The following is a 24,195-nucleotide window of genomic DNA, read 5'->3' as shown; positions in this document are numbered from 1 at the left end:
GTTTCTCTTTAAGGTCAAATCCTTTTTCTCAATCCCAGACCTCTCCTCTCCTTTTTGCTCCCACAGGCATTGTGACTCCATCCTCTAACTGGTGTCACTGTCCCGACGTCCTCTGCTCGAACTTTCCTGTACATGATTTCCACACGCATCTGCCCGGATCAGAAACTGTCCCTGGTCCCCAAGCCTGCCAGATGGATATTTGCTCTTGTTTGGTTTGATTAGTTATAGAAATTTCATTCCTTTATTGTGTGAAGTAAAAACAGAACTATTCGGAAAAGCCACCGTTATCCCTTCAGAAATTACTTTTCTTAGTAGGGCATTGAAGAGCTTCCCATTCACCTGCCATCAGTCTGTGTTTTCTAGTAAATGCTCAATGGCCTAGCCAAATGGACTGACCCACGACTTCCCCTAAACACTCTCTGATTTCCTACCTTAAAGCCTCTCCTCATAGTATTTTCTGTGTGATATGCCAGGACTCTCCATTTCCTGATAAGATCTTACCCACTGTTCAAGATGCAGTGCAAACGCTACTTCCTTAAATAAGCTCTCCAGCTCAGCCCAGGCAGGAGCAGCTTACCCCCTTCTCACTATTCACAGTCCTGTCCAGGGAACTGGACTGCTGGGAAAACGTGAACAGGATTTCACCCTGCCAGCTGACCCAGATACACATAATGAGGCTTCCTTCTAAATGACACAGTGGACCAGCATTTGCTGAATTTGTTGGTACCCTGTAGAATGTAGGTCTTCACACTCCCACGGACTGCTCTTACCTGGCCTAAGACAGGAGATGGAGAGGAGCCAGTGGCCGTGGCTGGAGTAAAAGCCGATCTCTGCCTTAACTGGCCGGCACTTGGAACGGTGAGAGAGGGCTGGGCTGCCCATGCGTCCCAGTTATCGGTTTCGGGTTTCTCATTCATGCTGGTGGGCCACCTGGAAGGAAATCACGCCACCGTGAGGAGCAGGTACTCCCTAAGGCATCGGCCTCTCCCCACAGTAAACACAAACCCCGAACAGGGCTTTCTAAAGTTCAAGAAGGAGGAGGGGAGGAAAGAGCACAGGACTTGGGTTTGGATTTGGATCTGAGCTTCGCACACTAGCAACAAACCTCAGGCAAATTATAATCGTTTCTCTGAACCTTGATTTCCTCATAGATACAATGGGAACAATATCTTGCCACTTTGGCTGGTCGAGAGGGTCACATGCAATACTGGATAGAGAAATACTTTGTAAATCTAAAGCTTCAGAGAAACACCCTCACCTGACCAGTACCATCATGTGTAACAACAATAGCTAAATCAGCAAAAAAAGAAGCTATGCACCAGAAAGGAGAACATGCCAGCTTGGTAGCTGGTGCCTCTCACCACCATTTCTCTGTCCCGTGCATCACACAGCAAGCCCCCAGCTGGAGGCCTACACACCGTGGGAACTACAGTATTCTTAGGGCGCCCAGTTGTCCTGGATTTCTGGGACAGGGTGAATTTTGTAATTTTATACTTGTAAATAAACACATCTGTGTGAATGCAGATCTGAATGCAATTTACTTTTAACATCGTTGTAAGACGTGAACTAATTTGAAAACTAAAAAGAATTCCTTGGTTCGACTGCACGTTCTGTTTTGGGGTTTGGGAAATCAGACGCCCAAGATCATACCAGGACACTGCACACCACATACTGGATGAGGAAAACAGGCGCCCCGATTGGACCCGCAGCCAAACAAAATCCTGGAAGCCGCGGTATCTGCCTTTTATTTCAGCCTAAGTTTAAAAAGTCAGCACTTTTCAATCAAGATCAAGAAAGGAAGGGAGAGTTTCAAATTGAACTCATGCTAACGGAAGGCTACTTCTTAGCAGAGATTAGACAGGGCCGACCTTGTTTAGCACTTTCAACCTTTTATATGAAAATAAGTATGAAGAACTTGCTATTCTTTACATCCTTCCCTCCACTTCCTCCAGCCCTTGGTCATTACGCTCCTTTCTTTCCTCTATTTGACCCATCTGATGATCTTTCTCCAGCGTTAAGTCTTGACTCCTTGACTTCGACTGGTTAGACTTAAAAAAAATTTTGAAACACTTTTCATTCAAATCACCTTTACTTGAATACTCGTATAAAATGTTTTTAGACAAGTACACCTCTAGCTCATGGGAGGGTTCACCTACATGGCAAAGGTCTGCTCAGACCTTTTTTTAATGCCATTTCCCGATGACCAAGGGCACAGTACGAACAGCAGCAGGAGCATACATCTCCCCACTCCCCCGTCCATTTGTACACGACTGATCAAAGAGGAAAGACAGCTTTAAAGGAAACAGCTTTCTATCTTATTCAAAGCCACATGACTGAACTCAATTTCTGTTTCTGTCCAGCAAAAAAAGTACTATTTATAGTCAGGAAATGACTGAATATTTGCTGACTGACACGGATGTCAAACAGATTGTTAGGAAACTGTATTTCTCCATTTCTTCCACAAGAATGAAAGATATAGACAGATGACTGAATGAAACAAGAGACCAGGCTTTATTCTGTGCCAGGGCAAATCACTGTTGAGCAACGACAGACTTAATTCCAGTTCAGAGAACATAATCCACAGTTTGCCAGTAGGCCAGTCAGAGAAAGTAGCAATGGAAGTGAGCCAGCTCCTTTATTCAGGGGTATAACCCCACACTATAAAAATACTTAAAAGAAAAAAAGAAGACCACCAGGTGAAGATTTCAATAGTCATGAGCAATAGCAGGCTGCACGTACGTGGAGCTGAAGTCGGCCCAGTTGTTGGGGGTGGTGGAGGGCTCGGACGAGGCCACTGTCAAAGGAGCAGGCGTCTCCCGCATGGCCAGCTTGGGTGCAGGGGTGGAGGTCGGGTCAGTCACTGGTTTCCCTGGAACAGGAACCTCGTTTTCTGGGATTCTCTCTGCATAGTTTGCGGGAAACCATCCTGTCTTTCCTTTTAATTCTCCTCCAAGCCATCCCGGTTCTCCAGTTTGGCTTTCGTCCACCTGCAGCAAAGTCACAGGCCCATTAAAGATTTAATTTAACCTGTAAAGACACCAAACTTTTTACCCGAACAAAGCCCCAAGCCTCCGACCCTGTCAGACTGACACACGGCACAGACGTTTCTTCATCTCATTCTTATACTGAGAGTCTGGAAAAATGGCCTCTAATTCAAGTTCTTATCTTTTGTGCTTTTTCCCCCCCACTTTTTCAAATAATGGAAATTTAGATAAAGTGCCTGAAGTCCTAAGGCCCATAGTTTAAAATTTTTAGAGCTATTTTGAATTGGAAAACGATCTGACACACTTCATCACTCAGAAAGTAATGTAATTATTAAAAATAATTTGACTTGGATTTATTATTTAAAGTTGAAAGCAAAGGGCACAATCGATATAAATTTAGCACTCTGAAAGTCTCTAATAACCAAGTAGTTACTCAGCGCAGGGACAAGAAAGATAAAAAACACAGCCTTAGATGATTTCCACGGGAAGCAAAGCTGACTGCTGTGTTTAGCCATTTAAAAGTCCCACAGATACATGATGAGAAAATTAAGGAAGTGATTATTTATAGCAACAGTCAATTTCACTAAGGTCCCATAGTTTTCTCTGGTACAAATTTAATTTGAATAGTCACAAAAGTACACATGAAAATATAGAATTCTGTTGTTTAAAATTTTCACAGAGGCTATTTATTAAACCAATGCTGTTTCATATTTGCATTTTGTCTTAATTCTGACTCAAAAGGATCATTCGAAATCAGCAGGATGATTCTACTTATCTTTATGAGTTATCCCCACCATTTTACGAGCAACAGAACAATTTTGGAGGACAATTACATTCACTGTTAGAAAATTATGTTCATCACTATAAGTCAAATAAGGGTTATCAGAGACTTGAGCTTATTTTTAATCCCTTAATATACACCTAAGGAGGATAAACATTGAACACTTACTTCATTGGACATTAACGATGCTTTTTAGAAATCACAGAAATGAATAGGTAGGGTCTTAACATTGATTTTGGAAAAACTGGCAAAAACGCTGATTTTCTAACCCACTCAAATATTCAGTAGAAAAACAAACAAAAACAGCAAAAACCTATGGAACCAAACATCTATCTGTATTCCGTGTAGAGTAAGTAATAGGGTGTAATATTTACTAGCTTACTTGAATTTAAAAAAATGCTTGGAATGGGGTGGAGAAAGTAGAATACTCAGCTTACTATTTAATTCTACATGTTATTTACAAAATATCCCGTATGTAGGGGACTCTTACTATCATGGGTGAAAGCAATTTTTACAGCTGGGAATTCTCCAAAAAGAAGTTCCCGGAGACAAAGTGCAATACTGCTTCAAAGCTTCTGTGTTTTGCTTTGTTTTGCTTTGCAGTTGTTCTTCTTGCTAACACTGAATCAGATGGGACCACAATAGCCACTTCTTATTCAACTCCCTATGCTGTTTTGTTCTTACTTTCTTTTTTCTGGGAAGCCCCAGCTATTTCTCTAGATGAGGATTTAAGATGACATTTTTCCACTTGGATCTTATTTTAGGCTAAACGCAAATGGCTACATGCCTTTCCTTCCTCACTTATATTTATTGTGGTATTATGACATATTTTAACTTTACAGATGCTTTGCACTGGAAACCTAGCTGTTTTTAGGCCAACTTGTGCCAGGGCCTCCCCAACGTCTCAGTAGGTTCAACAGTCAAGCTCCGGCCCCTTCCATTCATTCTAGGACCAAAAGTGATGTCAGGCAGGAGGAGTGAGTTAGGACCCTGAGCCTCAAGACTGCAAAGTGTAATGATCAAGAGTAGGGCTCCACAATTACACTGTGCAATATGAATACTAGTTCTACAATTTATCAACTGGTTGACCTTGGGCAAGTTTAATCTCCTGTTGCCTCAGCTTCTTCATCTGTAAAATGGGGATAACAGTATCTGTTTCATGGCTGTTGTAAGGATTATTAAATATTAGGACACTGCCTGACCTGACATGAGAAGAGTTTAATGACAGATTTTTTTTTAAAGCCACTTCTATTGCCCAGCTCTGACTCTGTACTAGTTCTATGTGGGCTTTCACTTGTTCTAAAACCTTGGTCTCTACTTTACCCTCCTTGTCCAGTACTTTCTGGGTTTGCCTTCTGGCCAGTAGGTTAGTTCAACATTTAGTTCAACCTGTGACTGTGGCCTGTCTGGAACTCCTGCTGGTCTATACAAGTTGACTTCCCGGAATGTCAGCTGCTTTACTCATACCCTATGATCTACTGCCATTCCTCTGAGACTCAGGGTCTTATCTGGTCAACAAGACTTGGTTGACATATCTAGAATTTGGTCTGAAGCTCCGAGGAAATACCTACCCTGTGGGCAGGTCTAGCTCCCACCCTAGTTGACTGACCACACCTACCCAGTCCCCTGATAAGACAGAAAGCATGCTTCCCCACTGAAAGGTGCTTTGTATACTTAAGAAGGGGAGAGGGTGCCTCTTACTTGGGGAAAAACATTACATAAGAACAGGAAAAGTTAGACATACAAGCTTCTAGTAACGTGGCTGGCTAGAATGTGGACTTTTACATATATAAAGTAGATTTATCTATTGGTGGCTATAAATCAAGGGGATTAACATTAGTCTTAATACAAGTTCATTTAACCAGTCCCACTGTTAGGTAGAAGTTAGAAAATATAGGAGGAGGAAGAGGGGCTGGAGGGGGTCCATAATGCCAACAGAAAAGCTCCTAACTAGCTTTGATTACTGCCTCCAGCCACATATCTGTTTTTACAACAACAGATGACAAGAGGTGATCTGGAGCAAGATAAGGATCCTGACCTCCACCTATCTTAGGAGGTCATGCCCTCCCATGGAAGAGCATGTACCACTTTTCCTGCCAAAACAATATGTAACTCCCTCACCCCCCCCCAGCAAACTGAGTCCTGGGGCAAGTGCTCTCTCTGGCCCTTGAGCTCTCTAGCCCTCGCTCTCTCCCCCTTTCTCTCTCTCTCCTTCTCCTCCACCTCGCCCGTTCTCTTCCCTGAGAATGTATCACTAATAAACGCTGCTTGAATATTAATCAGCTTGCTGACCTTTGGTTCTTCACCATGTCGGCACTGAAGAACCCAGACTCCCGTGACACAACGGCAACACCTCAGAGCATCTGCGGTCATTCTAGTGGAACATTATCAAAGTGGGAAGTACAAACCCCAGAAATTGCTTACGTGTCTGAGTATACATTACAGATCTAGTCTACAAGATGTTAGTAAATATACACTGTATACAGCAGGAGATACATCCAACATTCTAACACACAGCAGCTATTGGGCTTTATTGGCTAAAGCCCAATGACGTGACGCCTCTTTTCTCAATGTTTATATGCGTCATGGCTGCGACTGTCATTAGGTAGGTAGCATTAATATTTGTAAAATCAGACTTTGTCATAGAGAAGGGAAACAGAAATCCCCTCTCCCCTCACAAGCATGATGAAGAACATGGCCAGCGAACAGGTTTAAACTGCCTACCAACTCAAACAAGCTCATGTGACTGCCTGGGACATGCTGAGGAGTGTGGGAGCATTTGCCAGTTGGAAATATAAGGCTTCCCTCGAAATTCCTATATGAGGATATTAAAATTTTCTAAAGCTCTAATCTGGAGGTTGGCAAATTTTTCCGCTCACTGTCCCAACTACTCAACACTGCCGTTGTAGCACAAAAGCAGCTGTAGACAATATGTAAATGAACGAATGAGCCTGGCTGTGTTCCAATAAAACTTTATTCCAAAATAGGGAGTGGGCCGGATGTGGCCTACCCCTGGAATTATATGTGGGTATTACTCCCTCAAAACAGCAATGATACTATGACTAATTGTTACTCAACAAGCTGAGCTCAGATATTAAGGTTATGGAAATCTAAGAAGGCAGGAAAGATAAAGTATTGACTACATTAAAAAAAAAATCTCCATCAAGAGAAGAAAAGGTGAAAATGAGTTTAAATTGTTATGAGAGTTAACGCTAAGTTAGAGGATAAACAATTTCCAGAATGGATTGACTGGTTGATGGCTGACAACTGCTTTAACAAAAAAGTCTCCTTCTTGGGTATTTCAAGAAAAAAATATTTTCCAGAAACAATTTAGGACTAGTCCTGACAGGAAAAAGAGATTCGATTTTATCAGTGGCTTGCTCAGTGGTTCCGGAAACTAACTCCCTAACAGAACCACCTGGAGAAGATTTTGAATCCTGTATTAGGGTTACGATTAGAAACCCCCAGGGTCTCTGGAGGCGAGCCCTGGAATACTTATTTTTTTAAAGCTCCCTGAGCAGTTCTAATGTACTCTGTCTTGTACCCTCTAAAACCTGCTGAATAAAATGAGCAGCCTGTGTTCTTAGGGTAAATCTCAACAAAACAGTAACAAACAAAGGTCTTCTAATTTCTTAAGCTATCCCAGTACATTATAGATGTCAAATTGGATTTATTCACCCTCCAAGCATGGGGACCTCCAGATCAGAAGACAGGCATTAGATTTTCTAAGTGTCTAAGCCTTAGCTGTCAAGGTCAAACTCAACTAAGAAGCTTCCATTCACCTGTCTGAGCTCAGTTCACCCTGATTCCTTTCCTCTTTGAAATTCCTAGCAGCATTGGTGAGTATTCATTGAGAATTTCATCATACGTTGGCTTTTCCACGTGTTTCTCCCTATTTCTCTAAAAAGATTTTAAACGTACGAATGGCAGACATCATCTTATATTTCTTTGTATTATCAACAACATTCAGAACAGGACGATGTACAAGTTATCAATTTTTGTTAAACATAAAAAAATATTTTGGAAGAAAAGTGAATCAAGTTAGATGTGAATCAAGTTAGAGGAATCTGATGATTACTGTGCCCATAAAAAGTAAGTGAAGTCTTGATTATTCAACCAAGAGAGATTGGCAGCAATGTTCTAACTACATATTTTCATGCTCATGTGTCTTAACTGCAAACTTCATAAAATAAAAAACTATTATTATTACATGTTCATCCCCCCCCTTTTTTATTGCACTGATGGTTAACCTCACAAAGGTAATACAACTGAATGCCATTTGGGGGGTCATGCTGCCTTTGATAATATAAAATCAAGATACTCCTCTTGTCCCATCGGCAAGCCAATAAACGATGGCCAGTAGTACATTCCATAGTTCATTACACATTTGGGATATCTACAATAAAGCAAACACCATTCTAGTCCCAGGTAGACATTCTCTGTTACACTTGTCGAAGCTGGACTTATTTTTAGTGTTTTATTAAAAATTACAAATGTTGATACATTTGTACATATGAAAATCATGTAGAATTACATAAGATTAAACATGAAAGCCTCCTCTTTACTAGCCAGCGGTAACCACTGTTAACAGTTTGATTTCAAGACTGTTAAGTATACGCATATAAACATTCACATACACACACATAATTTCTTATTCAACCCAAATGAAATTATGTTCTGTAGATTGTTTCTGTTTTTTTTACTGGAGATCTTATTTGCTGTATATCTCGATCTATGTAATTTTTTTTTAACATCTTCATTAAATGTATTGTTTAGCTGTGTTCTACTTTATTTAAACCATTCCCTTATAGATGGACATCGGGCTGTTCCTTTTTGCTTTTACCAACAATGCTTTAGTGAATATCCATCTACACATATACTTGTATACCAAAAAACAGCCTAGAGAGAATAACAGAATTTTGAGAGTTTTCATTTTGAATAGGTATTGCCAAACTGTCTCTCAAATGACTTAGCTAATTCATACAACCATGCTGACAATGTTTATTATATCCACTTTCTTACATTCTTGACAAAGCTAGATATTATCAAACTTTTAAACTTGCTCAGTTGAGAGAGAAAAAAATGCTATCTGTCTTGTTTTTTTAACTTGTATTTTCCTGATCACCAATAAAATGAAGCATCTTTCTGTATATTTTTAAACATTTACTTTTCTTCATCTGTAACTGTCTCTTCATATCTTTGGTCAACTTTTCTATGTTGTGGGTTTCTTTCATATTAACGTTTTGGAGTCTCTATATCATATGGATAGTAACCTTTTGTCTCTTATGTATTTTGTAATATACAAATTTTAATTTTTTCATATTGTCACTCTGTCCATTTTTGTCATTTATGGCTTCTAGTTTTAACTTACAAAGTCATTTCGTGGCCAGAAAATCATTCCAATATTCACCTTTGAAAAAAATATTTTTAGAATTTTATCTTTTAAGTTTAAACTACCTAGAACTTATTTTTGCCCATGGCCTGAGCTAGAGACTTGACCTCATAACCTGCCAAATACAGAGTCTTCAAGTTGGTCCTTAAATAGAATCTAGCAAAGAGAAACCTGGTACACAAACCTTTATTATAACTTTCTTCTTTTCTTTTTTAAGCACAATGTACTACATAAACTCAAAACATGTTTTTACTGCCGTGACAACACCCAAAGATATGTGTACTTACACAGAATCAAAGTGATTTAAAAGAACAAAACATTTAAAAAGATGCAGACTTCCTGACAGGTACATAGCACTTACCCATTCCCCTTTAACCTCCACCAGGAAAGCAAAGGTTTGAAAGCAAGGCAAAATATATATTTAATGAAATGTTTTATTCTTACAGTTTGTCTAAACTCTATTCATTTAGTCAAGCTGGTGGTTAACTAGCCAACTTGAAGAAAAGGACTCAATATCATTGTAACAAGACTATGTTTCCATAAGCAATATTTCCTCATTAAAATACAGATCATCTATAACATTTCCTTATCCTAATATCTGTAAGACTTCCTTATCTCAAGAAGAGAATACTACTTTTCTGCACTTTGTGTCCCAACAAAATCCAGTTTCAAAAACTTAAGCTTTTTCTTTTAACAGTGTAAAAAGGCAACTTTGTAATGAGATCCTATCTGATGCCGCACTATACTTTCATAATTTTTAGATTCCTACTATTGCATGATCTTTATATATTTTACAATTAATCTGCTTTAAAGGCATGATATTTCAAAGATGAGGCAGTATCAGTAAAGCAGCTTCAGGCCATCAGAAAACCTGGTGCAGGAAACGGGAGGTGGTGGAGAAACTGCACACGCCACCACCCTGCATCACCACCCGTGGGTACAGAGAGGTGTGCCCACACTTCCGAGAAACCAGCAGTTCTTTCTGTCAAGAATGAGTGAGGCTGGCACCCAGCACATTTCAGGCAATTCAAAAACTGTTAGCTGAATGAAGGCTGGAGTATATTTGAAGAGGGTTTCAATACTGTTACGGAGATTTTGATTTTTAAAGATTCTAGCCCTTTGGCCTTGATTCCCCTATTTCCAGCCCATAATTAGAGGAAAAGCTATCAAAAAATGAAGGGAAAAGTGATTGATTTCTCTGAGTTCCAAACACAATGTACTTTCTTTATATTTTGGCTCATTAAAGATCATATATTCTACTCAGAGATATGATGCATATATGCAAAAGCATGAGGAATAGTACAACATCCTTTTATATTTTAAAGACATATAGTCCTAGCACAAGAAACATGTTTGTCTCAATTCTTAACTTTCCTAGTCCTTTTAAAATTCTGACCCATCCCATCTTTTTTTTAATCTTATGTTTTTATTGCTAACAGTAATGCAAAGTTTGACCACTTCTAAGACTCCTATTCTTAAGTTAATAACTAGATTGAGGAACTACTGTTTCCTTTTAGAAAATAATTTAGGTTAACCACATTGCTTTATTCTTTCTTAAACTGGTTACTACAGTGTTAGTTACAATCATAAGACAATATTTAATTAAGAAACCAGATTAACTGTATTTAATTCATTACTCTTCACACAATTCAAAGTTAATACAATCAAAGGGAAAAAAAAGATGCTTTTGACCCAAAGATACAGAAGTTAGCACTGGCAATTATGAAAATATATTTTACATTTAAAACTATTTCTTAAAGACTACTCAGAGCATATACGCAGTAATCTAAAATCTGAAATTACCAGATCTTTACAGATTTAAAAATATTCTAAGGCTGTGATAAAAACCCATTTTATTTCACAACTCTATTTTAAAGTAATGTTAGAAGTTAGAATACATTTTTAAATGTCTTCTTTTATTCTAATAGAAAAAGAAGAAGATTGAGCCTATACTTAAAAAACCCAGATGCTGGATGACTGGATTTCACACTCACGGACAATTTCACAATTGTCAAATAAAGTCCAGAAAAAGGACAGACGTTAATCATCAACAGAAATCACACTTTCACTGGAGTCGTTCTTACCATGACTATATCTCCCGGCTGGATCGTGATTTCATCATGACTTCTGGATTCAAAGGGATATAGTGCCCGGTAATAGACCACTTTTACATTCTCCTGTGCAGAAATCGTAAGTGGGCCTTTTTCTGTTTACAAAAGGGGTGTGTGGGGGGGAAACAAAAATAAAACATTACACGGAACACAAACGCATGACAACAAGCCAAATTACTGACATCTCTACTGCCTACCTTAACATCTCAACTATTTCCATCCATTCAAGGAATTTCTGAAACACATACTGGATGCCAAAAGGGAGCCGAATCTGATGATGTCAGCACATCAAACCCACTGTTCATAGACTCTCCAAACAAAAGTCACCCCAATGCCAAGTGCAGTGAGGCTGCCTAAGGTCCCCATTCTCTGCCTCCGGGCTTAGGCTCCAGCAGCGCACATCTGTAAAGCACTAAGACCCCTCTCCCCCAACCCAGGCAGCAGCTCGAATGTGACCCAACGTCTGGATCAGCCAAGAAGAAAAGGAGGGGAGGAAGGGGGCCAAGAAGAACAGTTTTCATATTAAAAGACATGGAAATGTTGATGTCTGCGGCCCTGAACGTAGTCCTAGAAGAGACAAGTACTGACTTCATCAAGAAGAGTTATGACTGATAGATAATCCCTGGTAAATCTTCCTCTACATTTCCTAGAGAGGTGAAGTGAGCCCAAGGACAGGGCTTAGATGAAAAGAATTTCGATTTGAAATGAAATAAAAGTTTTAAAAATGCATACGAGAAGAGGATAGTTTTGGATCCTGGTTAACAATACTAAGCATGGCCCTCGGAATTGTTTTACCCAAGTATTTTGACACATATCTCTTTTTTCTGAAAAGCAGTGAGGGGAAGATATTATCTTCATGGAGTCTTGAAACTGGATGATGTGCAAAACTTCCCATTGACTGAAGGAAAAAAAAAATCCTCATTTTATACCAAGAGGAGATATAAGGAACTTAAATTACGTACTTAAGGTCAAGTAATGGTGAAATTCTTTTCATATCAAAATGATCTGAAAACACAGACTGGCCTTCCTATAGCATGGCCACACCTGTGTGGCTCTGATGACCTGCCAGCCTTTCTCCCTGGCCTGCGTGCATCTTAGGCAGGGAGGGTGTCGGACCGAACTCTGAACCCTCACTCCTATCCCTGTCCACCATGTGAACCTTTACGGAATAGTGTGTTTTTGCCTTTTCTTTCTGTATACCAGTAAAAAGCACACTGATATATATATAATTTACCATGCAAAGAAAAAGGCAATCGTTTTGTTCAGCTGAGCATTATCTGCCACACGAGAATTTTAAAAATACATTCTAGTTTGCATCTGATATAATGGACGTGTTCTAGCTAGTTCAAAGTTTTTCATTTATCATTATTTAAAGAGGCAACTTATGATCAAAGGGCAAAAACAGCCACACTTTTCCAAAGGTAAAGAACACGGTGTTATGCAGTGCAGACTAAAGACAGTGAATGTCACATCAGCACCGGCCAGGGGAAAGGGGACCACTTCCTGCTCCTGAGACAGCTCAGAACTCCCAGAGAGAATAAGTGGAGGACTGGAGAAGCAGCGGGTTCCTTCTGCAGGAAAGGTTCTGAGCTCTGTTTGGAATGAAGGGGGCTCGGTCATCAAACTTCATGCCATTTTTGTCTGCAAAAGACTTGTGATGCCAGTGTAATAATGGCAGCCAAAGGTTGGCATGGTGCTGAAGAACAAAACAGATCTAATGACCCTAGAGAATGAACAGCTGCACTGTCCCCAAAAAGGAGACTGGCATTCTCACCTCTATTAATATAGCCAGGACAGGGCCTGATTAGATACGGAAATTTCTCAAGAGGATCTGAAGATAACATTTTCTGGAATTATTTTGCCCTCAATACCTGTGGTGGACCATGGTGCTTGGACAGCTGGCTTAGCAGGTTCTTGGTGCTGATGGAAAAGCCGACTCAGCATTTCCTGTTTGCCTTTTTCCTCGCCATCCTTCTTTTTGACACTCTCTTCTCTTTTGAGTTTTTCATCATCGTGGAGTTTTCTTGGCTGCTGAGGCTCCTCGTCCTGTGGCACATGCTCAGGCCACTGCTTATCCCTTTCCTGAGCTCGTCTGTCAACAAAATGCTTGATTACAGCAAGGAAGCAACTCCAATTTAACATCAGTTGTTGTCTCTATTCACAAAAAAGCTCCATCTAGTCAAAGGGATGCTAAACAGCAAGGAGATACTGTTGGGCAGATGGAGCAATCAACGAAACAAAGACTCTCAGGGCTCCAGTTCTGAGTGAGATGAGTCACGTGCTTCAGAGAAACACACAAAGAACTTGTCTGATGTAGCTTATAAAGTGATTAGAAAAATAACAAAAATACTTCTCAATTTTAAAACTGGTATATAACGGCAAAAAACATTTTAAAAAGCCATAAAACACACAGGAACATAAGTTTCATGAACAGAATGTACAATCAACACTGCAAATGAAATATTGCTTAAATAAACCCACGATCAGTCAGATCATTAAAGGTATACCACTTTTACAGGCACAAACGTAGCACCCCAAAAACTGACGTTGAAAGCAATAGATTATTTTAAACCCTTGAGGTAGTAACCATCCATTACTCAGCAATAATTCTTATGTATTTCACTGAATTCAACTACTTTGTGTTTGTCTTGCAAAGCAGCTGACACAAAGAAATACTTGCAATTGAATCTAGACCTTGAAAATTATGAGGGCCTCAAACTGAAACCCATATGAAACGACTGGGAATGATTTTTCTTATCCCATAATATTTTACAAAATCAGACAACACTTTAAATGATGACCCTTTTAAATGGAACTAACATGCAATATTAATGACATAATGTTAATAATAACACATTTATTAACTACTTTAACCTTCACACCAGGTAGTTAAGTCCTATTATTATCATCCCCATTTTACAGATGAAGAAAATGAGGCAGATATATTAAGGGACTTGTCCAACGTCACACAGACACACCAGCCTGGGTTTCAATTCCAGGCAGCCTGGTTCTAGAGGCCACACCCTGAACCACTATCCTGTGACACACCAACATACAAAGGTCATTTCTTAGAATAGGAAACTGTCAGGGGAACATAATACAAACAAAACTTTCTCCTCCATTTAAAAAATATTTCATTTATGTCTACTCTGTATGAATGTGAAAATTTAGTGCAGTACAGTTTTTTTTTAACCTAAATCTTAAACATTTTACTTACAATTTTCAAAATATCTTTTGAGAAAGCAGAAAAATTGTTTTGGAGGGGTAGGGACATTAATTGTTATTCATAATAACAAAAAGAAAAACCACAATAAAATTTGCTTAACATTTTCTACTAATAAAGGTAACCATTTATAGTGTATAACCATATAATTTTGGAAGTTATATTTTGGGTACTATATATCATATAATTGTAAGCAGATAATTTAACCTTTCTGTATTATGATATTTTGTGTTTATTTCTACGCTGTATGAATGTGAAAGTTTGATGCGGTATATAGCGTGAATAATGAAAGCATTTTATAAAGTTTGAAGATCGAAAAATGATAGAGTTAAAGTTAATCAATTAATCAATTAAAGTTAATCAATTAATATCCAAGGAATTAATCCTTGGTATATAATCCTAGTCCTACCCTCAAGAAAACCATAAAATACAGAGGGTGCCAAAAAAATGTATACACATTTTAAAAAAGGAAGAAAACTATTAAAATTGTAATACTCAATATATACCCATAACAAAAAATGAATACAAGTCACGGGTACACATTTTTTTGGCATCCCGGTAGTCCTCTAAATTGAGACCCTACCCACTGGCATGGAAATAAAAAAGTCCAAAACCCCAGACTCAGAATACTGTATAAACCCATAACAAAACATGCACTATTCTAGGTGGTTTAACTCAGCTCAGGCCACTAAAGTTCCTGACTTGCCTAAAGTAGGTTTCTTCGTCTTTTTAGTCTAATTTCAATAATCAACTTTTATCATTTATACTGTATCTCATTGGGGTATTTGGTCATTTTTGTTTCTTGGTGTCTAAAATTAATTGAAATTTAAAAGGCAACAAAATCAGACACACCAAAAGTTAAAAAATAAATGTCTATAATTTACTGCAGAAAGTTACAGAAACACAAATATCAAAACAAAAACCAACAAAAATGTCTGTATCCTAAGCAGCAGCAGCAGCAGCAGCAGCAGCAAATTTTCTCCTTTTGTACTAACGTTTAATTTGTAGTTGAAAAAAAAGCAGAAAGAAGAGCAGCTCACTGTCATTCCTACTAAGAAAGCCTGTGTGGCAAGGACTCAGGGACTCCAATTGCAAACCCAGAACTCAGACCTCCACTGTTATTAAAAAGCTGTGAACTGGAAACGTATTTTGGTCATTGGCATGCAAATGAGCCTACCAAGTGTCCCAATTTCCTTGTATAATTCCATTTATCTACATAGTAGTAAGTTAGGAGAGCTGTGGGAACCAACCGAAAACTTCAGGGGGTGCTTATATATGCAAAGGTTTATAAATACACACGTGTTTGTGCACCCCCCCCCCCCCCACACACACACAGACTGAAGGCTCTTTCTGGTGCAGTAAGTACTTGGAGAAGCCAGGCAAAGAACAGTAAATACTCAAAGTTCCTTCCAGATGGGACCACAATCCACTGAAAAGACTCACCTTTGGGCTTCTTCTTTTTGTTTTTCTAATTCTATGATCTTTCGCTCTTGCTCTTTCTGTTTTAGTCGTTCAGCTTCTATGGATTTTTGTTTCTGGAGTTGCTGCTTATTATGTATTTCTCTTAGTTCCTATAAATAACCAAGAAACAGTTTGAGTAATGCATGAGGTGACAGGCATTTCCACTGTTTATCAACATGCAACATTTCACAGTGGGGCAGCCTAGGCACTTAAGAGATAACATTTCAGATTTGAAAAACACTAACTTGGAAAACTAGCATCACTCTACATTTTGATATGACCGATCTCCAAAAGCTGTTCCAAGATTATATTTTAGTGAGCCATAACACATGACACTGTTTTCCATGATGTGCTTTAGAAGGAAATTGCTACTGAAGGGCATTAGAGAAGCTAGTGCTCAAGATTCAGCAGTAATAATGAACCTTAGCCATTTGTAAGACATGGTGATGATCATGAACGAGGTCCTTCTAATAACGTGCTTCCCTGAAAATAAGACCTAGCTGGACAAGGAGCTCTAATGCGTCTTTTGGAGCAAAAATTAATATAAGACCTGGTCTTACATTATAGTATATTATATTATATAAGACCCGGTCTTATTTCCCTATAATATATATAATTATATATATATTATATATATATAATTTTTGCTTCACAAGACGCATTAGAGCTGATTATCTGGCTAGGTCTTATTTTGGGGGAAACACGGTAATGAATCAACACCAGCCTCTACCAGCTTTGAAAATACACACACTATCTGCATTAAAACCTCCCCTCCTGCTTATGCTATGCTGCCTTAGAACAGACAGACATCCCTCTGCTCCCCAACCTCGATTCTCCCCCACCCAGGGCCAATTTTTCTTCAAATCACCTCTTTCAGAGCATCTCCTCTTACTAAATCCATGTGTGATGTTGTCAGCTGCTCCAGACTAAACTAGCAATCAGGTGAAAGTAAAAAGCTATAATTTTATAATCACCACCTTGGATCTGATTTCCTCATTTGACACTAGCCTCAGGAATAACAGTCATTTCCTTCATAGGCTACTGAAAACAAAATGCACTTTATGATATTTAAAGTATTTAAACACCCCAAAATATGAAGAACAAAGAAATGCTGGTTGAGGGGGAAACCCTCAGACTCCATAGGAATCAAACTGTCACTATCAGATTCAGTCACCGAAACTCCTTATTTGTGTCAACAATAAATCAGATGAGCCAAAGTGTCCAGCAGAGCCCAAAGTGTATTCCCAGTTGACTTCTTGGTCTGGCTAACTAGGATTAGTCCCCCAAGTGGACAGCCAAGGGGTCTGTATGGTGAGATATAAGAACTAAGGCCTGCCCTGTCTTCTCTCGTCTTGCTCACTAGCAAGTCCAAATGGGCAGATTTCATCCTGCCTTCAACGCCAACCCTTAGATTCATTCAGGGATTGAACTGCAAAGATAGAGGAAGTGCCTGTAGAAGATCAGTGTTAAAATGCACTTATTCTGCTAAATAGCCCTAAGTGTTAGGCTAACTCTTTCCTACTGGCTAGGCTGCTGTTCTTAAGATAAAGCTATAATGCACGTACAAGCACTTTGTATATGATAAGTGACTTTGAGAGGTCATAAAGAAGTCACTGAGATACAAGAACATGTTGAACTGGAGATCAGGAGGTTAGGGGGAGACATGCACTGGAAGGCAGGGAAGACTAGGGGATGGGAAGCACGAAAGAGAGAGGGAAGGGAAGGGGCTTCAGTGGGTAAGCCAGCAGATGAGGCCGGGACTCCCTAACAGGACGCAGCAGGAAGACTCAACTCCGAAAGCCACAAGCTGAACTACTCGCCATGGCAGCAGCCCTGGGCACGTAGCTTCCAAACTTTGAAGGGGACCTGGGAAAGCACTTTAGCTAGGGAGAGGGCATGGAAGTTGAAAAACGGAAACTGGAAAGTAATGATGAAGCCTCACTCTGTTTAAACTTCTAACGAAGAGAAGAAAATCAACACAAGAAAGAGAATTTCGTTTTTCATTATCTTTCTCACTGTCATACCACACGATGTAAAACTGTAATGTCTTACAAAAAAATTCAGCAGTATTGCTTTCCATGGTCATTTGGAATCAAGCATAAACAGTAATCTCTAATAAGAGACATGAAAAAATGTGATCCATATTTGAATTTGATATTTCAGAGACAAATGGATAAACTGGGCCAGTTCCTGTTGTTGGAGTACTCTGGACATTTGGCTCAAGTTAATGAACAAATATCTCTACATGAAAAGGAAAACTGCAGTGGGGTGACACGGAATCGAATTCTAAATGTCCTGTCCTAAGAGAAGGACCCACAGGTCAGCACCTGCCAAGACAGGGAGGGACGCCCCCTCGATCATTAGTCCAATAGTGAAGATCCTTTGAAAAAGAAGGGAAAGGAGTGACTAATAGATTTACTTTTTTTTCCTATTTTAAAGTTTCATCTTCAATTGCAGAAAGTTCCTAAATATGTTCAGAAAGAATAAGTTGTGGAAATAGGCTATAATTAGGAGGTACTGAACTGGGAACAAAGGCACCTGGATTCTAATCCCAGGCCCCTGACATGGGCCAGCATCTGAATCGGAGTAGATGGTCTTCATGTTTTCTTTTAGCTTTAAATCTAGTAAATTCTTAGACAATGTTTTTTTACCAAAAAAAACTATGATTTATTTCAGCGTCTTTTATTTAGGGTTTTATTCTTATTTATCCTTCTAAGCCAAAAATGTATAACCAGTAAGCAAAATAGTGTGAGATGAGATTGAATACGAAGGAGTAAGAAATGACAGGGAAGGAATAACATTTTAGTTTGATGTTCAGAAACCTGATTATAGATTAAAAAAAGAAAAGCTGTCACTTCATCCAGGAAAAAAATGTGTGTACAAGTAGAGCGATATTCAGCACATTTACCCACAGGTATTGCACAAGCACGGGTCATTTAGAGTGGACGCAGGCCACAATGTACCAATGCACCAGGGACCAAAGGCACAAATGAAGACTCTTCATTTAATAAAGAATTATACTGCACATTTCATTTCTATACTGGGCTCTAGTAATTAGAGGTTGAGTTATAGATCAATAATCACCAGATACAAAGTCAAGATATATTAGTAATGTATTAGGAGGCACTTATAAAATGAAACGCAGTAAGAAGTGAATTTAAAGACTCTACAGAAAAATAATCATGCTAATGGAGACAGTTTAAAAAAACACAATTTTTAAATGTATCAAAACCATGAAGGAAGATATTTTAAAAATCTAAAAGCACATTTATTTCTTAGTATAGCCGCATTATAGGATAGGCTGAACCTATGTTTGGAACCGTCGAAATAAGTTGCAGCTTCAAGAACCTCCAAGGAATTGGAGCCTGCAGGAGCCATAAAGTAACAGATGTCAAATAAGGAAACAGAAGGCTCTGGCATCTTATGACCCAGATTTGAAGACTGCGAAGTTTTCGTGTCATTTCTTTCATCCAATCTGCTGAGACACACTATTAGCTGTAAGATAATCAAGACTCTGCAAACAGGCGGGCAGTCGGGCTCTTCCTCTCTTTCCTTGGACTTGGGAGCTTAAGATGGCATGAACCAAAATACGCAGAAATTTATGATTCCTGAGTTGATAACTGTTTTAAAAGTTGAACTTTCAAGAAGGCAATCGATAGAATGATGCACTAAATAGTGCATCATTTAGTGCCTATGCACTAAAAACTAGGGAATGACTTGCTTTCATATGCCTAACAATGGCCTTGTGGAAGGAACACCGAGTCCCTTCACATGGGGAGCAGAGGACAGCCCTGCTCTTTCCTTCCTTTTCAATACCGTTTAAAAAACTCAAGTACAATGACAGTTATTTAAAAGTGCCCTTTTCATTCTTTCAGGGAAAACATTTTTAAGGTAACAAATAAATCCGGTGTCATTAAATTCTTTCCTTAGGAAATGAGAGAACTATTGGGAAGAGCAGCTAAGAAAAAACGTCACCACACATTCTATCAACTTTTTCTGTTGGTCAACCTGATTCAAGTGCCCAGCAAATTTTATTAAATTTGTCACAATTATTTTTCTATTATAACGAGGATAAAAATAGAACAAATAAGAAATTATTAAGAATCAAAACTCAGTGTCTCACTTGTGGTTCTTCCTAAAAGTACTTATGCTTTCCTCAAATAATGCTACAATCACATATTTCTTGGCTGGATAGTTTTCTAGCCATATGGTATTCAGTGGACAACTTTGTTGATTTCTTCTATGAATTCCATTCCAGGTTATGATATGTTTTACATTAGGTATAGTACGTAATAATTTAATATTATCTCCTAATAAAGTATAATACCTTTCTTAATAAATAAGAAATTATTAAACATGCATTCAGGAAGTTTTAGCTACATGTTACAAACAAATACATGGGAAAAATAAAACTCCTATAAAACGTGTACTATATTATATACAAATTAAAATAATCAGATTATTATCACCAATAACATCTACAGAATTCTAAGATACAGCAGAGTTTCTTAACCAGGATCTATGAATAAGCTTTGGCCCTGTGAACACTATAAAACTGTATGTAAACTGGGGTATACAGGCATTTTTCTTGTAGAGAAGGCTTTACTTGATTCTCAGAGGGGTCTTTGATCAAACACAGATTATGAATCACACTAAGAAAATTATTGGCAAGTAAAGATTGTCTTGTACTAAGATAAATGAAAATCAGCTTGCTTTTAACTTTATTCCTTCAACCAAAAGGAAAAAGTCACTCATTTCCCCTAAAGAATTAAGATATTTACACCATAAAACATCTTTGGACGGCCTGTGGCATACAGCCAAAGTATTTCAAAAGCAATATGCCTGACAAATTGAATACTCAAGAATATCCAACTTTTTGCCCTGAGAAAGATGGCTCACATTCAGTTTTACTAATGACAATTGTTCTATTGCTATGCAAGGAGCATAGAATCACTCAATTTAAAAACTATTTCTCGTTCATTTGGTTTTAGAGACACTCAAAAATAGATGTATTATGTGAGGGGATATTACTCGAAATATAAAGAAGCATCCACCTGAAAGTATATATGGGATTACCTTTTATAAACATTATTTTACATGAATGCTTGTGAAGAGAGAAAAGAATTAACTAGCAATAACAGGGCCTTTGAAAGACCAACATATAACAGAAATTTATTAGTAATTTGCTCATGTAACATTTTGAAGGATTACTCACTCTGCTTCTGATTTTTGCCTCAGGCTGTCTCAAGAGAGACAAAAACCAACATACCTTGATTAATTACTTAAAATTCATGAACTTAAAACTATAAATCAAAATAAGGACACATCTTTTATATTTATAATCTATGTAGTGTTAATATCGAAATGGGCCTCATAGAAAATTGATCTAGGTATCAGCATCAGAAATTTCAGGCATTTGTTTTGTCTAAGCCTAATAACTACAGAAAAGTGCTTTTATATAAATAAATATTACTTTATTTCTCACCGAGGGATATTATATAGTACATAACATCAGAATTTTTAAAAGGCCATTTGAGTCTTAAATTACAGTAACTTATCCCAATGAAGTGGCTGTGAAACAAATTTAAAAAGCAATCAACAAACCCAATGAGGATAAGGGAACGTGTATATGTGTGGAAAAATCTGAAAAATAACTAAGTATTTCAAAACATAGACATTTGTACTGAAATCAAGGTAAATCGATATTCCATTTATCACAAAATTATAAAATGTATTCATTCTTGATGCATTAAAAGTGGGAGGTTGCATAAAAATAACATCAATCAGTTATTTAAATTCAGAGAAGGGCTATACTAATATTTAAAGGCATTTTAAATATTACTTCTAAATCTGAAGTCAATATTCTACCAAATAGTAAGTCCAATTCCCCAAGGCATAGATTGGCAGTCAATGCATCTCAATGAGAGAGCCAAAGAGAAATGCACTGGGGTATGTGTGTGCACGTGTATGTGTGTGCGAGAAAAAGTGTGTGTGTGTGTGTGTGTGAGAGAGAGAGAGAGAGAGAGAGAGAGAGAGAGGGGTAAGGGGACAGGTGGACAGAAAAGGAAAGAGTTAGAAAATCCTGTCCTCTCTGTAGTAGGAATAGCTAATTAAGAATCTTCTCTCGTGTCTACCTTATATTGCCAGAAAGAGAAAACTGACTCCATTTTGTCCTGAAAAACTGAGTTTTCCTAAAATGTCTCAGCGTTGTTTACAAAGCAATATTCCATTATTTTAAATGCATGTCATTCTAGAGGACAAAATTGTCAAGGAGTTTGGCTAAACAGGAGAATTAAAACAGAAAATATTTCTTTCAAAAGATTGAGTTTTGCTTTCTCCCTTCCCAGATCACCTTTTGTTAAATATTTTTTTAAATTTCAAGAAAACAAAAACAAAAAAACCTCCACACTATAACTAAAAAAAACTCAACCCAACCAACCAAACAAGCCTACTGGTATGATATAGAATCTAATATACAACATCTGCTAGCTATTTTGAGTCTTGGGAGTGTTCTAATTATTTTTCTACATTCAAGGAATCTGTGTCAAGTTTCCACAATCACAAGTATACTGAATGAGAATAAGTGAATTATATTACTTCTGGGCAAAAGAGGTCTTTTCAAAACTATCAAACATGTAAAAATAAAATTTAATCTCAAACAAAATAAGAGAGCAAACCATGAAACAGCCAAACATTATTCTACTGATATGAAAAAACATTATTATTTGAATTCACACTGGTTTCTCTGCTGTCTCTGCATCTCCTCTTTCTGGATCTTTTTCTTTCCTTCATTGTTTCCCTTCAGATGTATTTTTTCCCCTGACTTTTCATTCTGTTCTGCAGTTCTTTCTCCAGCTCTTTTCTTTTTTTCCCGGGTAGCTAAACATTTTGCCTTTCACTGCCTTCATAATGAATGAGCCTGCCATGAAAGCAAGTGTCTGAAACCAAGAGCATAAAAGCCTTAGTTAAGCCAAGAACCTTTTCACTATAAACTGGCATTCTCATTTCAACAATAATTCAGTTCCTAGGAGCAATTTCTAGGATAGGTATTATTACAGGCAGAATTTGTACTTCTAATAGCCTCTTGTGTCTAATTTAAGAAAATTAAATTGTGAATTTCCCAAGTATATTAAGGAATATAATTCTGAATTAGTCCTATATACTCAAATTTTCCTTAGAAAACAGTCCACTTTTGCAATAGTACACTGACTATAAGACTGTTTCCCATATGATGGAAGTATGCATATAGATCCAAATAATCACTGAGTGTTCTCTTTCCAATTTTTGTAGCCAAGTAGCAAATGCAGTGTCAACAATGCTTGATATAAAGACAAGACTACAGTACACAGCACCTACTCCAGCTTGTAATTAGGAGCTTCCACCATCACACACACAATGTGTCAAGAGGAAAGATTCGCTCACACACCATGATTAAAAATAACTAATCATGATTAACTTTCACAAAGAAGGCTTAGAACGTCATGGTAAATGCTGTTGGGCACTGAGCACTCATCTGCGTGGGGGCAACAGAAGCATAGAGCTGGAGATGCTTCACCATTCTTAGCCTGACAAAGATCTGCATTGCCTGAGGAGGGCATGGACCTTTAGAAATAAGTCTAAGTGGATGACGCGGCCCAGGATAACTTCCAGGCACTGCAACACTGCCTCCCCCACCGCCACTGACTGGAAGAAAGAAATGCTGAAATGTAAACATGACTCACGTTAGGACTTCTCCAGCACACAGGGACTAGACGGGAACCAACAGGGACTCAACGTTTCAACATGAAACACAACATCTAGTCTCTTTATGTGATGGATTCTCTTTATTTGGCATCCATTTCAATGGAGCCTTGAAAACTATAAGCTATACTTTATGCTGCTCTATGTAGTTAAGATATTAAAATACAGAGCATAGGCCATCAGTGCCAAGGAAAACTGTTACAGAAACTACTAACATTTCCAAGGGCAAGGTGAAGTCAAGCGCTATTGTTCAAAAAGTCCCTATTGGTAGTTATTTGAGACCTGTTCGAACGATAATTTTATACCTATAGCTAAGCACTGCGTGTAAGAAACAATTATCAGGATGACTCTATGTGCCCTTTAGATACAGATGCTCTAAAAAATATTGAGAGTTTTGATTTTCCTGTAAAAAGAGCAAGTCATAGGTAATCGATTTTAAACTGATGTTTCTAGAACACGAATATGAGAAGACCTATTGACTTCTTAGCATGATAAAATATTTG

At 38.1% G+C, this 24,195-nt stretch overlaps 1 protein-coding gene across 10 annotated transcripts in view; it reads right to left on the bottom strand.

Moving 5' to 3' along the window:
• ITSN1 (intersectin 1) overlaps positions 1-24,195 on the bottom strand; it is a 186,140-nt gene that overhangs the window by 65,124 nt on the left and 96,821 nt on the right. For 6 of the 10 annotated variants that reach the window (XM_033133309.1, XM_033133327.1, XM_033133354.1 and 3 more), the window contains 6 exons: positions 15,935-16,062; positions 13,140-13,360; positions 11,242-11,363; positions 9,519-9,533; positions 2,740-2,987; positions 771-930 (listed from right to left, as the gene is read on the bottom strand). In XM_033133309.1, coding sequence (XP_032989200.1) covers positions 771-930; positions 2,740-2,987; positions 9,519-9,533; positions 11,242-11,363; positions 13,140-13,360; positions 15,935-16,062 — 894 coding nt within the window. The remainder of the gene's footprint in view (positions 1-770; positions 931-2,739; positions 2,988-9,518; positions 9,534-11,241; positions 11,364-13,139; positions 13,361-15,934; positions 16,063-24,195) is intronic. The other 4 variants (XM_033133317.1, XM_033133336.1, XM_033133373.1 and 1 more) reach the window with 1 other exon arrangement.

The sequence above is a fragment of the Rhinolophus ferrumequinum genome, chromosome 2, assembly GCF_004115265.2.
Source record: "Rhinolophus ferrumequinum isolate MPI-CBG mRhiFer1 chromosome 2, mRhiFer1_v1.p, whole genome shotgun sequence".
NCBI classification, from domain to species: domain Eukaryota; kingdom Metazoa; phylum Chordata; class Mammalia; order Chiroptera; family Rhinolophidae; genus Rhinolophus; species Rhinolophus ferrumequinum.
Note: the sequence above shows the minus strand (reverse complement) of the source record. Positions and strands in the feature narration are given on the sequence as shown.